This window comes from Tupaia chinensis, unplaced genomic scaffold, assembly GCF_000334495.1.
Source record: "Tupaia chinensis unplaced genomic scaffold, TupChi_1.0 Scaffold000052_1, whole genome shotgun sequence".
NCBI lineage: Eukaryota > Metazoa > Chordata > Mammalia > Scandentia > Tupaiidae > Tupaia > Tupaia belangeri.
In genome coordinates this window covers 4,074,121-4,091,231 of record NW_006159510.1, presented here as the reverse complement: position 1 = coordinate 4,091,231, position 17,111 = coordinate 4,074,121, and the positions used below count along the sequence as shown (strand labels likewise).

General features: G+C 40.3%; 1 protein-coding gene across 2 annotated transcripts in view; it reads left to right on the top strand.

Moving 5' to 3' along the window:
* Window positions 1–5,272: 5,272 nt before the first annotated feature.
* The window catches only part of WDR37 (WD repeat domain 37), a 75,548-nt gene continuing 63,709 nt past the window's right edge, over window positions 5,273–17,111 (top strand). Inside the window, exons 1-2 of one of the 2 annotated variants that reach the window (XM_006141335.3) lie at window positions 5,273–5,420; window positions 16,682–16,859. In XM_006141335.3, the coding sequence (XP_006141397.1) occupies window positions 16,722–16,859 (138 nt within the window). In that variant the 5' untranslated portion in view covers window positions 5,273–5,420; window positions 16,682–16,721. Of the gene's footprint in view, window positions 5,421–5,766; window positions 5,788–16,681; window positions 16,860–17,111 lie in introns of those variants that run through there. The other variant, XM_006141336.3, reaches the window with a different exon arrangement.

Sequence of the window (17,111 nt, the reverse complement as noted above, 5' to 3'; positions counted from 1 at the left end):
ATCTTATTTATTTTAATTTGACCAGAGAGAGACAGAGTGAGCAGGAGAGAGAGAGATGGAGTGAGAAAGCAAGCCACCAGCTCGGGACTCGAACCAAGGTCAGCCATGTGGGAGTCCAGCACCCTTAACCACCACACCATCTGCTGGCCCCTGGTTCCAGTTTTTTTTTTTTTTTTTTTTTGAGAGATTTTCACTGTAGGGCGCGTGCGCTCGCCAGACAGACAGAGAGAGACATAGAGACAGAAAGCGAGAAATCACCCCCCAGGGGGGATGGCCACGCCGCAATCCCTTCTCCTCCATTCTCCTCTCGGGATCTTGGGCACGCACGCACACGCGCCCGGCGTGAGTTTTAAGCCACCGGGTCCGGGACGCGAACCACGGTCGACTACGTGGGAGTCCAGCGGCATAGCCATTACGCTAACTGCTGGTTCCCGATGGTTCCAGTTTTTTAAACAGTTTTTACAACTGTTTATATTACAGCTTTAAATTTGCTTCTGTTAGATACTGTGCTAATAGATAGTTCCAATTTATTGTTGCAATAACTATTTATTATTATAATAACCCAATTAGTATTAAAATAACTTATGTGTTAAATGTTATCCCATCCTACTTATGGTAAAGCTGATGTTTGGAGATTACTTGCTACATTTAAAAATGTTTCTTATACTATTTTTTTTATTTATTAGAAGAAAAATATATTAATATTTTTTGTTTTGTTTTGATTACTGCAAAGTGTGGATTACTGCTTCAGTCCAATACACTAGTAGTAGTGTTGAGGATATCATTCAACTGTGTGTAAGCTCCTCTGATGCCCTAACCTGGAATCAGGATCTCCAGAAGTGGAGTCTGGGAACTGTGAATTATTTTTATTTATTTATTTATTTTGAGAGGTTTTTGCTATAGGGTGCGTGCACTCACCAGAGTGCTTGCCAGAAAGACAGAGACAGAAAGCAAGACATCACCCCCCAGCAGGGATGGCCATGCACAATCCCTTCTCCATTCTCTCAGGATCTTGGGTATACACACACACACACACACACACACACACACACACAAAAAAAAACACACACACACACACCTGGCGTGAATTTAAGCCACCGGGTCTGGGACTCAAACCGCGGTCGATTACATGGGAGACCAGTGACATAGCCATTATGCCAACTGCTGGTCCTGGAACTGTGAATTTTTAATAAGTTCTTTTTTTTTTTTTTTTTGAGAGGTTTTTGCTACAGGGCACGTGCGCTCACCAGACAGACAGAGAGAGACAGAGAGACAGAAAGTGAGAAATCACCCCCCAGCGGGGATGGTCATGCCGCAATCCCTTCTCCTTCATTCTCCTCTCGGGATCTTGGGCACGCACACACACGTGCCCGGTGTGAGTTTTAAGCCACCCGGTCCAGGACGCGAACTGCAGTCGACTACGTGGGAGTCCAGCGACATAGCCATTACGCTAACTGCTGGTTCCCAATTTTTAATAAGTTCTACCAGGTGATTCATAGTTAGCTAGCCCCAACCAGTCTGAGGCAGACTTTCAAGAATCATTGGCCTAAATTATACAGTACTTGCTTTATATAAACTGTTATTTATTAGCTGTTATCAGGAAGACTTCTGTCTGTAAATATATGTCTTGTTTTCATCCTGTGGACAAAGACTCTTTTAATTTATCACATTTGTTTTTATTGAACCACAGCATAATTCTAAGAGAGAGAATAAGTATAATGGTGTAAGGGAGGTAAGACTCATGATAGCCCTGCAGTCGAAGCTTTAACAGGGCCCTCCCTCTGTAGGTTGGAAATGGAAGATGGTTCTGGATTCTCTAACATTTTGGGGACCTATCAGGAATTCATTTTTGCAAACTGGTTTATGTACTCTATATATTTGTTCTTGTTTTTATTTTGTTTTGTTTTTCTAAAGGGTGTATGCACTCACTGGAGAGAGATTGAGAGAGACAGAGATAGAGGGAAAATGAGAAATCACCCCCTGCCCTGGAGGGAATAACCATGTTGCAATCCTGTCTCCTCCATTCTCTTCTCAGGATTTTGAGCATACACACACCCACACCCTGTGTGTTTTTCAAACTGCTGGGTCCAGAACTCAAACCATACAGTGAACCATGTGAGATCCAGTGCCTTACCTCCACACTACCTGCTGGACCATACTCACTCTGTATTTTTCTAATTCTTCATAGTTACGGTCTCCCTCCTAACAGGGACTCCTCACAACTTGTCAGGTCCTTTCAACTTTGGTTTCAAAACTGATAAATGTTCATTGTCTTCATTAAATTAAATTTTTTTCTTTTAATTGCCAGAGGGTATGTATACTTGCCAGAGAGACTTGGAGAGATAGAAGGACAGGAAGAAAGCATCCCACCCCCCCAAGTGGGGCTGATCATGCCACAATCCCTTCTCTTCCGTTTCTTCATCCTGTTGAGATTTGGGGCACTCGCACGTGTCTCTTGTGTTTTTCCAGCTGCTAAGGCTGGGATTTGAATCACTCATTGAGCCATATTGGATCCAGCTCCATGAACCACCAGGCTATGGGGCCAGCCCTTAGTTAAATTTTCTTAAAGACGGAATCTGCAGGACCCTATACTCTTTTCAAATTGGCCTTCATATAGATCCGGTGACTTAAAACTCACGTCAGGTATGTGTGTATGCCCAAAAATCCCAAGAGAAGAAGAGAGGAGAACAACAGATTGTGGCGTGGCCATCCCCCTGGGGGTAAGTTCTTGCTTTCTGTTTCTCTGTCTCTCTGGCAAGCACATGTGCCCTTATAGCAAAAATTTCTCTTAAAAAAAAACTTTTGGGGAAAACATCCCTAATGTGGTGGGTGATATTTGAGCAGAGACTTTTGTGAAGTACTAAATATGGAGTACCTCCAGGGAAAATAAAAACATAATATATGACAGGTATGTACACATATATGAAATGACTTGAAATGATTATGAAGCAACATATCAATGAGCTTATAATACCATAGTATAAATGTCCAGGTGTTTGAGGCACAGATGAAATAATCAGTGATCAAGCAAATGTGAGAAAACCTTATTTACCCATTAAACCATGCTCAAAGTTGAATGTTACTAAATTCGGCTTTCTTCCTCTATTGATGAGATTAAATCACACATATTTTGCTTGGACAAGTGACAAGTAAGAACTGTGTGGGATGTGTACTTGCTGCAGTTTCTCCTTGAGGGCGTATGTAATTGGATACCAGGATTGTAGTTATAACTTTTTTTATAATCTGGGCTTCTTTTCCCTTTTTATTATTTTTTTTTTTTAAGAGAGAGATTTTTGCTGTAGGGTGCATGTGCTTGCTGGAGAGACAGAGAGACAGAAAGTGAGAAATCACTCCCCATCAGGGATGGCCATGCCGCAATCCCTTCTCCTCCATTCTCCTCTTGGGATTTTGGGCATGCACACATGTGCCTGGTATGTGAGTTTTAAGCTGCTGGGTCCAGGTCCACTACCTGGGAGTCCAGCGATGTAACCATTATGCCATCTGCTGGTCCTTGTTTTGTGTCTTTTAAAAACATTAATTCAGACTGTCATTTCAGGATATAGCGTATTATGGGTGGAATTGTGTCTCTGTCTCCCAATACTCCACTGCACTTTATCAAATTCATATACCAAAGTTCTCAATCCCAGAATGTGACTTTATATGGAAAAACCTTTGTTGCAGGGTCAGCTAGTACAATGCTGGACCCACCCACATGGGAAGATCCTAGGTTCACATCCCAAGGCCTTCCTGGGAACACAGGGTGCCTGTGATCTGGGCTGGCTGAGACTGGGAGTGGATCACAGAATGAAGATCCAACTGAGGGTGCTGTCTGTCTCCTCCATGAAAAAGGAAATAAATTCGTTTAGAAAAAATAAAAGTTATTGCAGATGTAATCATTTTGGATGAGGTAATAGCGGAATAGGGTAGGCTCTAATCTAATATTAATGATGTCCTCATAAAAAGAATGCTAAGTGAAAAGACAAGACTTGCACACCAGGAGAACTCCACATGAAGACTGGAATTTTGCTCCACAAACCAGGGAACTACAAAGATTGCTGGGAAGCTACATAAACTGAGAGGCATGGAATGGGTTCTCCCTCACAGCTCTCAGAAAGGAACAACTGCTAGGAACAATTTATCTTGGATTTCTAGCCTCTGGGTATTTACTGTGAGACAATAAAAATCTGTTTAGCCACCTAGCTGATGATATTTTGCTACTGCAGCCCTATCTAGCCAGTTTATAGTGGAAAGGACATGGGATTTGATGTTAGCTTGGATTTTGGTCTTTGCTCAGCTGCACAGTAGCTTCGTAACTCTTGAGAAGTAATTTTCTCATGTATAGTCAAAACACAATTCAGCATAGTAACTTCTACTGTGTTAGGCTGTTTGAGAGTTAAACAAGTTACAAATGTGCGAAGTATCTGGCTTTCAACAGCCTTGATTTCTTTGGTTTTACAACATTTCCTTACATATTCAACTAATTTCAGTGACTTTGTGGAATCCTAAGTACATTTTAGAAAATTACTTCCACTAAGAATATCTTCATTACCATCTGAATTGCTGACATTATGCTGCAAATAAAACCACCTATTAGAATGTGAATTAGTTGAATATTATGTGGTTTACAAGGTGTTCCACTAGCCACCCTGCCTGCCCAGCATATTAGTGCTAAGTAAAATTATTACTTGAATATTTGTCACAACCTTCAAAAGTTTGAAAATGGCTCTTCTAAGGGAGTTGAAGTCTTAGTTTTCCTTAAGTTCACCTTACAGGAGTGTTTTCATTGATAAGCTTTTATTATTGTACTTAGTGCAGGATTAATTCACGTTTCTTTCCACATTTTTTTGGGAGGAGGTGCTGTTTTGATCCTCAGTAAATTGTTCTTTGTGCAACAAACATATCCCTGCTTCTCGATTCTGCATCTTGAGCTTTATTTTAAAGGCAAGAGCAAGGGGAAATCTATGGGTTCTCCCAGGAGGGCGAGGGTCAGCTAGATCAGCCTGGCCGGCTCCCCTCGCTCCAGTGAGCCGGGCAGCGCTGGCGCACCTTCCGCAGTCTGCAGCGGATACTGGCTCGCCTTGCTTAGCGTGGAGACAGGGCTTCCGAAGGACAGCGGGCAGTCAGGTACAGGCCGATGAGCCCTGACCGGAGCCCGCAGTCGGTTGATCCCTGCCGCTCGGCTAGGAGGCGTTGAGCTCGCCCTTTCCCAGGCCACCGCCTGGGGCGTCAAGACGTGAGCGGACGTGGGGGCGGGACTTCCGGCAACGCCGGAAGTGCGGGCGTGCAGAATTGGGGTTGTGGGGTCGAGTCAGTGAGGAAGCGCCAGGTGTCCTCAGCGTCGGCCGGTGCGTCTGGGACGCCGCGTCGTGGGGACGGCGGGCTGAGCGCGACCCGGCTGGCACCGGGCGGCGGCGTGACAGGTGAGCGCGACCGTGCGGAATGCTGCCGAATGCCGCGTCCTTTCCGGCGCCGGAGGGTGCGAGTCCGGGCGCCGGGAAGAGGAGGGTGCAGGGAGATGCAGGACCTGGAGAGGAGAAGGAGTTGGGGCGCAGGAAGAAGGACGGGGTCAGAGTGCAGAGGGTCGCGGGAAGGAGAGAGGGGTCCGAACGTGGGGGAATTGAAGCTTTGGGGCGGCTCGTGGGGAGGTGGAGGGTTCGGGCCCGCACTTCTCCGTCCTCCGGGCCTCCCAGGCCCCAGTGCCTGTGTCGTGGGAACGCGCTCGGGGGGCTTCCTCAGAACCTGGTCTTAGATGCATACACAAGTGGGGATCGCCTGAGCATCAGGGAGGTGAGCCTTGTGGGCGGTGGGCGGTGGGCAGTGGGCAGTGGTGCTGAGGTGTTAGCGGAGCACGGAGCCTGTCCACTCTGAAGATTCCCTCCTCCTCCTCCTCCCCTCCCCTGTGATAAGAGCTATTCACCGAAAACACCAAGCGGCACAACGGCAGCACATCCGTATACATGCAACGGTGCATGCAGGGACCTTGGTTTGCAGAGATTTATCATCCAACTTCAAACCTCAGCCTCCGTGATGTGCTGATTGCTTGGAAGTTTTATTACTGAAGTTCAAATGGTTTTCTCTTAAATTCAATATGTTGGCCTATAAGTTATGACCTTAAAAGTATTTAATTATTTACCTCTGAGTAAGTAAGCTAGCTCGACAGTGATTACGCACCTCGAGGATCTTTCCTCCTCTTCTTGAGAACTTCCTTCTTTCCACCTCCCTGCTGTTTTGGTTACCTTCCTGATCAAACTCTAGTCATTCCTATTTCATTTTGAAATGTGATCTCCAAACTTAAACAGACTAAATACAGGTAGACCAAAGTGGAATAGATGGAGCTGCTCTCCTATCCTCTTGTTTTGAATGTTGCCTTTCTGTTAATACTTATCTCCAGGACACTGAGTAGTGGTGGACACTGGCCACGTCTAATCACAGCAGTGTGAGCTTGGGCAAAGAACGTCTGAATCTGTTTCCTATAATGTTGGAAAGGCGGTTATGTGTGTTAAATATTACTGCAAAGTGCTGGATACCTATGTTTAGTAAATATGTTTCCTTTCTCTTTTCTAAATCTCTTTTAGTACTTCTTTTTGGTAGCTGCATTAGATTGTTTCCTTATTTTGTGATTGCCAGTGGGATGAAATCCTGTCATTTTCCAGGAGGTGATACTAAGAGTTTTAAAAAATTATCCTGTCTTGATTTTTTTAGGGAAGATATTTTACGTTTATTTAATTTAATATTTTTTCTTGATTTGAACTTACTCTCTCAGATACTGAAATCTTTAAAAGATCTTGATTGTTATTTACCCAATTCATAGTCTTTCAGTTCAGTGTCATCTACTGAACTATTATTAGTAAGCATGCATTACCGGGACCAGCAGTTAGCATAACCAGTTGGCTGGACTCCCATGTAGTCGACTGTGGTTCGAGTCCTGGACCCAGTGGCTTAAACTCACTCCGGGCGCTTGTGGGTGCGTGCCCAAGATCCCGAGAAGAGAATGGAGGAGGAGGGATTGCAATGTGCCATCCCCCCTGGGAGGTGATTTCTCCCTTTCTGTCTCTGTCTCTCTCTGTCTTTCTGGCTAGCACACGCACTCTATAGTGGAAAAAGCCTCTCCAAAAAAAAAAAAAGACATGCATTACCAACTTATCAGTAACAGAGTATTTGAGAAAGAGAAAGCTCTTCTCATCAGGGCTGGTCATGGTACAGTTCTTTTTCCTCCAATTCTCCATCCTGTCATCATATGTCTGGTGTGTTTTTTCAAGCCAACAGAGTCAGCCAGGTGGGATCCAGCTTCTTCTGCTTGGCTCCTAACTGCTGTGCTAAGGGGCTGGCCTAAAACTTTTCTTTTATCTTTTTTTAAAAGATCTATTTTTTTTTTTTTCCTAAGAGAGAGAGAAACCGGCCCAGGTAGGTCCTGTCATACTGGAATTTGTCCACTCCAGCCTTCTAGCCTGCCAGGATCTGGGGTATGCCTGGCACGTTCAGGGTGATGCAGGAACTGAACCCCAGGCCTTCCCATATGACTGGAGCATTGGGCAGCTGCACCTCTCACGTATACCACTGTGGCCAATGACAGAACATTTTAAGCAGATTAATGCTGATGTCGGATTTCTGTGGCTTCCTGTAGAAACCATGTTTTTCCCCTTCGATATTGGTCAGAAGTTGAATTTGGCATTTTAGTCCCCTAGGAATTCACTTACTGGTGTGCTATTACTGTTACTAACAGTAGTAACAATTGTAACAGTAGTGACTACTGTTACTAAAAACTCAATTGAACTTCTTGTGGACATTGTCACATTTTCTACTTTTTAATACACATGCAAATTATAGCCTTTAACCATGCTTTTATATATAATTAACATTTATAAATGAATCATTCAAGCAAGTGTTTTTCTCTTACTGAGAAAAAAATGCTTAAAATTCCGTTGGGGGGACCAGCAGTTAGCGTAATGGCTGGGTTGCTGGGCTCCCATGGAGTCGACCTCGACCGCGGTTCAAGTTCCAGACCTGGTGGCTTAAACTCATGCTGGGCACGTGTGCATGTGTGCCCAAGATCCCGAGAGGAGAATGGAGGAGAAGGGATTGCGGTGTGATCATCCTTCCTGGGGGGTGATTTCTTGCTTTCTGTCTCTCTATCTCTGTCTCTGTCTGGTGAGCACATGGCGCCCTATAGCAAAAACCTCTTCAAAAAAGAAAAAAAAAAAAGAAAATCCCAGTGGGTATGAAATAGTAATGCTTTATATATTTTTGTTTCAAATGAAAGCATATAGTAATTTGTTGATTTGCTTTTTAAAACCATTATGGTTATCTGCTTTACTTAAATTGTGTGCATTCAAAAAATGATTATTTATCTAGTTATACTTTAAATAATATTGGAAATATTAAAAAGCCATTTTAAAAAAGGCAGAAAGCTAAGTGTTGACTGATAATATGTAATATTACAATATTGCAGAAGTGGGACATTGAGATTGTTAAGACGAACATGTTTATATAATAGATTTATTAATCCGTTAAAATATTGGTGAGTGCCTGCTATGTGCAGAGCACTGTTGTTTATGAAAGCTGTATGCATATCATGTCTATCTTGCTTACAAACAATAGGGGGATAATATGTATTGGCAGCTTTTCATAGAAGCAGATAAGTTGAGCAGACCATAGGATAGTTAAGGAGATACATTAAACTCATTTATTTGAGTGATAGGGTAGAGAGGATGGATTTTTAGAGGAGATGATTATAGTTTATTGAAAATAATATTTATAGAAAATTAGGAAGTTTTTTTTTATGTAAAGTTCTTCTGTTTAATGTGGGGATCTGTTCTGTAATATTGGATACATAAGAATATTTTGATAGAAAATACATTTATGTTTTGAATTTCAGGTTTTAGTTTTAGTTTATATTTAGGTGAAATAGTGCATAGTGCTTAAAGTAGCTTATTTTTAGAGTGAAAAAGTACTGTCTTTATAGTCTTGTGATTAACTTACTAAGTGTTTTAGCCTGTTAAATTTTAACAGGTTATGAATTAGAATTGGGAACTCTTACTTCAGCAGTGTTGGTAGGATTATTGACTGATATTTACAGATCCACTTAAACCTCACAGCAACCCTTCACAGTGTCCCTCCATCTCAAGTAGACCTGCCAATCCATTGACTTTCTTCTAGAATCTCTTAATTAACTTTGTTTTTACTTCCCTTCTTCTCTAGATTAGATTCCATGGTATATCATTTGAATATGTCTTTTACAAACACTTGACTCTTCTTTGTCTCCTTTCAATGATACCAACCTGAAAACCCCTAAACTTGTTATTGAATCAAAGATTTAATTATTTTTGCTAATACTGACCCATGGCCCGCGGTTAAGATGGGCGTTTCTGTTGCCTTAACATATTTGAGTTTGGGACCAGCAGATGGTGTAATGGTTACATTACTGGACTCCCAAGAAGTTGGCCATGGTTGGAGTCCCAGACTCGGTGACTTAAAACAGTCCAGGCATGTATGCATGTGAGCCCAAAATCCTGAGAGCAGAATAGAGGGGGAGGGATTGTTGCGAAGCCAATCCCCCAGGGGCGATTTCTTACTTTCTGTCTCTGGTGAGCTCACATGCCCTATAGCAAATATCTCTCTTAAAAGAAAAAGGTTGGGGGGACTTCCACATGGCCAATGGTGATTCAAGTCCCAGACCTGGTGGATTGCTTTCTCACTTTCTCTCTCTCTCTCTCTCTCTGTGTCTCTCTTTGATCAAACTGGAAAATAATAATAATTAATATATTAAATCTTAAACTAAAAAAAATAAAGATATTTCAGTTCTAGGACTTCCCTCCATGGAGGACTTCATATGGAGGTGAGGCTAAAACTTCATAGGCCTAGTGCAGACTGCTAGAGAAAAGGTAGAGAATGTGATTGCAGAGACAAAAGTAAAATTACAACAAAGTTGCAGGAAAAAATTTTGACAGATTAACAGCAGGAAAAAATGTAAAGATATTGGGAACCAGCAGTTAGCGTAATGGCTATGTCGCTGGACTCCCACATACTCGACCGCAGTTCGCGTCCTGGACCCGGTGGCTTAAAACTCACACCGGGCGCGTGTGCGTGCGTGCCCAAGATCCCGAGAGGAGAATGGAGGAGAAGGGATTACGGCGTGACCATCCCCTCTAGGGGGTGATTTCTCGCTTTCTGTCTCTATGTCTCTCTCTGTCTGTCTGGCAAGTGCACGTGCCCTATAGTGAAAAAAAAAAAAAAGCCTCTCAAAAAAAAAATTAAAGATATTATAAAAATAAGAAACTCTAGAACCAGTTTCTGTTGGGGTGTAAAGACAAGACAGTAGGTGAAGTAAATTTGTAACCCACATATGTGACAAATAATCCATTCCATAGTATATATATAAAGAACTCTTAAAAACTCAGTAATAAATAGTCTGGGGGCCAGCAAGTGGAGTGGTAGCTAAGGGTGTTGGACTCCCATATGGCCAACTATGGTTCAAGTCCCATATCTAGAGGCTTGCTTTCTCACTTTACTTCTCTCTCTCTTTCTCTCTCTCTCTCATTCTTCCCTCTCTGGTCAAATTAAAATAAATAAATAAATAAAGTTAAATAAAATAATTCTTAAAAAACTCAAACAGTCCAACTGGAAAATTGGCAAAAGGCATGAACAGATAGATATATTCAGTATCACTAGCTGTCAGACAAATGCAAATTAAGACCACAATTGCTATTATATGCATATCAGAACAGCTAAATTTAGAAACAATGGTAAGATCAAATGCTGATTGGAATGTGATTTACACCTTAAGATTTTATTTTTTTTTTAATTTTTAATTGCTAGAAAGCACTATACTCACCAGAGATATAGATAGAGAGAAAGCACCACCCGGTGGGCTATGGTCAAACTGCAATCCTTTTTCCTCTGCTTCTCCATCCCATCACAATTTTGGGTATGCATGGACACATGCTTGACTTGTTTTTCCAGCTCCTGGAAGGCTGGATTTTGAACCACAGTTGGCTATGTGTGATCTGGCTCCCCATACACAGAGCTTAGCAGCTGCTCTAAAGGATCAGTCTTATACCTCGGGATTAAAAAACAAACAAATTTAAAACATACATTACCTGCAGACTGAGTACTCTTTCTTCTACGCTTTCATCCAAAAGAGATGAAAACTTTCGTTAATGCTAAAATCTGTATATCATGTATGGCAAAAATGGAAACAACTACCTTTTTTTTTTTTTTTTTTTTTTTTTTGAGAGAATAGGAGAATGGTTCAGCAAATTTATGGTTAAACATCCATAGTGTGGAGCTTTGGTCATGCTGCCAGAGTTACTGAACCAAAGCCTGGAGCCTGAGTTCACTAACTCATACCACTCAGCAATTTTCATAGTTTAAAAAAAGAGAAATTGCTGAGAAGACACCTTCATGGCTCCTGAGAACTAGTGATTTCAGGGGAATAAGCAAAATGAAGATTTTCCACTGCTAATTCAGCCTCCAGACCACAAACTCGAGTGGAGAGGCAAGGGAGCAGGACTTCAGAAACACCTTCATGGTTCCTGAGAAATAGTGATTTTAGGGAAATAAGTGAAATGAAGATTTTTCCACTGATAATTCAGCCTCCAGACCACAAACTCTAGTGATAGGAAGACTTTCAAGCCTCCTGTCTCTCTCTGTCTCTGTTTTTCTCTACCTCTGTCTCAGTCTTCTAATTTTTTGTAATTTTTTTAAGGTAAAGCATTTTCTTGGCTTTCAGCCCTTCCCTTCCCTTTATCTTGTTAATAATCCCCTCTCCCCCTCCCAAATTAGGAGAGGCAAGGGAGCAGGACTTCAGAAGATACCTTCATGGCTCCTGAGAACTAGTGATTTCTGCACTGGGTGGTTTTCTAATTTTTCCTTTTAAAAAAAAATTTTTTTTTTTTAGTTTTCAGTTTTTTCCTTCTCTTTTCCTCTGTTTCTTGGTTGTTTTTGTTGCTGTTGTTTCTCTCTATATATTTCTTTTTCCGCATGCTCCTGGATGGTCAGATTGAACTTCAGGTGTGGGAAGAAACACACCATCTATCGGATGACTAGAAATCACCACAGGGTCACAAGAACTATCAGAAAGCAAGAAAATACCTCTCCTCCAAGGGAAAAGAATAACTCCTCTTCATCCGCAGACAGTTCAATGGAAATCATGGAAATGTCTGATAAATAATTTAGGACATTCATAATGGTGAAGCTAACAGAGATGGAAGAGAAGAGAGACAATGAACTACAGAAGAGAAAGGAGAAAGAAGCTGACAAGTTCCAGGAGGTGAGGAAAGTCTGGCAAGATCTGAAAGGGATTACACACTTTACAGAAGAATCAAGTGGAACTGTTAGAGATGAAGACTATAATACAGGAAGTCAAAATCTCCCTTGAAAGTATTAAAAGCAGGCTTGATTAGACAGAAAATAGAATCTCAGATGTAGAAGAGAAAATTGCTGGCCTAGAAAAATCCACCATGAAGACTGAGAAAATTGCCCCAAAATTTGAGTATAATATACCAGAAGTACTAGATACCATCAAATGTCCAAACATCTGGATAATTGGCATCCCAGAAGGCGAAGAGACTCATAAGGGCATTGATAATCTATTCCATGAAATCCTGTAAGAAAACTTTCTAAACCTAGAGAGGCACTCAAAGATCCAGTCCCAAGAAATACAAAGAACCCCAGATAGAATCAACCCAAGAAGATCTTCTCCAAGACACATTATAGTCAGACTGACCAAAACCACAGACAAAGACAAGATACTAAGCTTGGCAAGAGAGAAATGGCAAGATACCTACAAAGGATATCCCATCAGACTAATAGCAGACCTCTCATAGGAAACAATGCAAGTGAGGAAAGAATGGGAAAATATATTCAAAGCATTAAGGGAAAAGCAATTTCAACCAAGAATACTGTACCCGGCAAGATTATCCTTCATATGGGAAGAAAAGACAAGAACATTCTCATATAAACAAAACCTGAAAGAATTTACTAGCACCAGACCAGATCTCCAAGAAGTTATCAAGGGTGTGCTATGTCAGGAAAGTTAAATGCAGACACACAGAAATAAGAGTTCAAAAACTAAGATAATGGCCAACTTAATCATAGGGATAAGTCTGGAGTTGAATAGTATATCCCAGAATTCAATTGGGGAGATTGAACCACACAACAGAAAATAAAGTACATGAGACTGAACTGGTGAAATAGCATTCTGTGACTCTTGACTAAAATATTGCTGCTTTTCTTCTAGGCTTTGTTGTCCGGTTTTAAGAGTTTTTGTCCTGTCTTGAGCTGTCAATAGGTTCATTTACCTACTATTTGAACAGAATACTAACCTGTTTCCAGGCTTTAAGTTTTAAGCACATTTCCTTACCAATTCAAAACTGCTTTTCTTGAAATTATCAGCTGAACTTGCTATTGAAAGTAGTTAGATTATTTAAGAAATTGTGTGAGGAAAAGGAATGGAATTCAGCTGTAGACACCAGACATAGTGTGAGAAGAGAGTGGGAAAAGGCAGAGAGTCAGACATAGGAGTAAATATATATAAATATATAAAACTAGAAATGGAAAATTATTGATGATGACATGCATGATTAAGCCACTACGCAGTATATGCTGGATGGGAAACCACATTTTGTATGCTGTGATGATGCTTAGGCAATGAACGTAAATTAATTAATTAAAAAAAGTTTCAGGAGGGAAAAAAAACATGAAAACTGTTTCTTTTGAAATTAAAAACAATGCATATTTGATGATTGCAGTAAGCTGTATAGCCCCAGCTAGGTGTTACTTTATAGTATATTCATTCTACTCACTGAGGTTTATGCCTAAAGTCAGACTTATGTTCGTGGATATGTATATAGCAGCTGCTCTTGCTATTGGAAATATTTAGATTAAGTTCACTGGCGAATCAATAAAATGGGGGGAAAAGGGCATAGAAAGCAACCATGGATACCAGAGACAGTGTGGGAGGAGGGTGGGACACGGCAGAGGGTGAGAGATAGGGAATCAAGGATGGCAAAAAAAAAAAAAAAGCAAAGTATACAGGAAACAAGAAATGGAAAATTATTTGTTGACGATAACATGTATGTTGATGTGCTTGATTGAGCCAATATACAGTGTATTCTGGATGGGAAAGCTCATTTTGTATGTTGTAATGATGTTTAGTAAATGAATGTAAATAAATAAATTTAAATAAAAAGAAAAAAAAACATCCATAGTGTGGATATTACTTAGCAATAGAAAGGAAATAATTATTGATAGGTACAGCAAGTTGGATGAATTTCAAACATTAAGGTGAAGGGGGAAATCCCCAAAGGGCATATACTCTGATCTCATTTATGTAATAGTCTAAATGACAAAATTAGAGGGTTGATATACAAAATGATGGTTATCAAGAGTTAGGGATGGTACTGGGGAAGAGTATTGGGGTGACTGTTGTGGGTAGGGGAAGAGTATTGGGGTGACTGTTGTGGGTAGCAGAACATGATATTTATGATGGTAGGAAAGTTCCTATCTTGATTATGGTGATATTTATCGGAATTTATGTAACAAAGTGACAACTATACATACACATTTTACTAATGTCAATTTGCTTGTTTAACAAAATTAGCAAATTGTGCCATTGTATAAGATTAGGGAATATGAGATTTCTCTCTACTATTTTTGCAATTTCCTGTGAATCTGCAGTTATTTTTAAATGTTGAAAAAAGATGATCCTGGGTGAATCCAGAGCTTTTAACCACCATGCCACCTGCCAGCCCCAAAACACAGTGATCTTAAAATACTGTGGTAAATAGTTTTGTAACAAAATATGAAGGCGTCATGATTATTATGTGAATGAGAGCCATTTAGAAGGAACAGAATACAGGGGACTAGCAGTTAGTGTAATGGCTATGTTGCTGGACTCCCACATAGTCGACCAAGGTTCACGTCCCGGACCCGGTGGCTTAAAACTCACGCCGGGCACGTGTGCATGCGTGTCCAAGATCCAGAGAGGAGAATGGAGGCGAAGGGATTGCGGCGTGACCATTACCCCCTGGGGGGTGATTTCTCGCTTTCTGTCTCTCTGTCTGGCGAGCGCATGTGCCCTATAGCGAAAACCTCTCCAAAAAAAAAAAAAAAAAAGAAGGAACAGAATATATATTGGTGATTCTGTCCACATCCGGTCCTGTCTGAGCTCAGAATAGTAAAGAGGAAGCTGGTCACACTGGAAATGAGGTCTTGCCTTGCAGTATAGACTTTTATGCAGTTGCTGTGTGACAGTTTTAACTGCCTAATTGAATTTGCATGTTTACATAGTCCTTATGATTATTATAAAGGTCAATGTATTTTCCTATCATGTTGACATATTCATTTAGTAGAACTTATCCCCTTTGAGATTAAAGCCAATTTTTTGTTTGTTTGTTTTTCTAAACCAATTATTTTTGACATATTGGTTTCTTAGAGGTTATGGGTATGTCCTGTTTTTTCCTTATAAAACCTTGGGGTTGGGAGAGGCATTCTGTTACAGTGAGGCACAGTCTTACTCCTCAGCATTCATGTGAACTGACATAATGATAGGATTGTATCTGGAGGGAGAGCTCTATAATGGCAGAAAATCAGTAGGTAATGTTCAAAATCAGTAAGTCAGTACTTAAAGAATATACAATTCGTAAGTATATTACTGAAAATTATGTCAGCTCATACAGTGATAAAATATAGTGGGAAGAGGAACAGATAATAGCAGGAAATGAGTCAGAAATGTCCAAAGTGTGTAAATCATATTTAAATCATTTGGAGATTTCAATAACTTAATCACATGTGGCTGGCTTAAATTGAGGTATGCTGTGAATGTAAAATGGACAAAATTTTGAAGAGGTAGTCATAGAAACTGTAAAATATCTCACTAATGTTTCTTATATTGACTATAAAGGGTCTTCAGAAAATCCATGGAAAATATATACTTTAAAATATTATGTATGGGGGGAACAGGTGGTGTGGTGATTAAGGCACTGGACTGCCATATGACTGACCATAGTTCGAGTCCCAGATGTGGCAGCTTGCTTTCTTTCTTATCTCTCTCTTTCTCTGGTGAGCACACATGCCCTATAGCAAATTAAAATAATAATAATAAATAAACTAAATCCTTTAAATATTATGCTTGGATTTCACGATTTTTTTTTTATGAAAAATAAACTTGTACTTTAATTCCACTTGTCTATAAAATTTCTGGTGCTCTCTTGCATAAAATGTTTTATACACATTAGGTTAAGCAAATCATTAGAAGTAAAGTCACCTATTTTTACCTTAATGTGGCTACTAGAAAATTTATAATTATGTATGTGGCTTGTATTTTCCTCTTGGACAACAATACATTAGAATCTATAGGCTGCACATTTAAAACTGGTTCTTTCTGGAGAGTAGATTGAGCCTGGGGAAAATTAAGAGAAAGTTTAATATTAAGCCCTCTTTACTAATTGAGTTATAACCATGTTAATGAAATTTTATTAAATTTACCTTTTTAACAAAGGCCATACTCTTTACCCCAAATACTCTAGTTGGTTATGTTTTGAATTGTACAATAAATATTAACTATAGTTAGAAAAGTTGTGATTAAGGAAAAGAATTCCTTTATGTACTATTGATGTTTTTCCTTTATTACTATTTGCTGTATCAGAAATGAAATATTTGGTTCTTTCCTGTTGTTGTTTAGCTTATTGCAGGAGTGACCAGGATATTACTTTCTAGAAGTAATGCCCACAGAAAGCGGAAGTTGTTCAACTGCTCGCCAAGCAAAACAAAAACGCAAATCACACAGCCTTTCTATACGAAGAACTAACAGCTCAGAACAGGAGAGGACAGGACTGCCAAGAGAGATGTTAGAAGGACAAGTAAGTATATTGGTCAATGCCATATTTTAAAGGTGGTGATTGTGTTTGGAATGTTATAAAAATAGGTATCTACTGGTCTCCAATCTAGACAAAAGGTATTGGGTTACTAAAAAAGATCCTCCTTGGCCCAGCAGTGGCTCAAATAGTAGGGAGCCACATTTTTTTTTTTTTTTTTGAGAGATTTTCACTGTAGGGTGCGTGCGCTCGCCAGACAGACAGAGAGAGACATAGAGACAGAAAGCGAGAAATCAC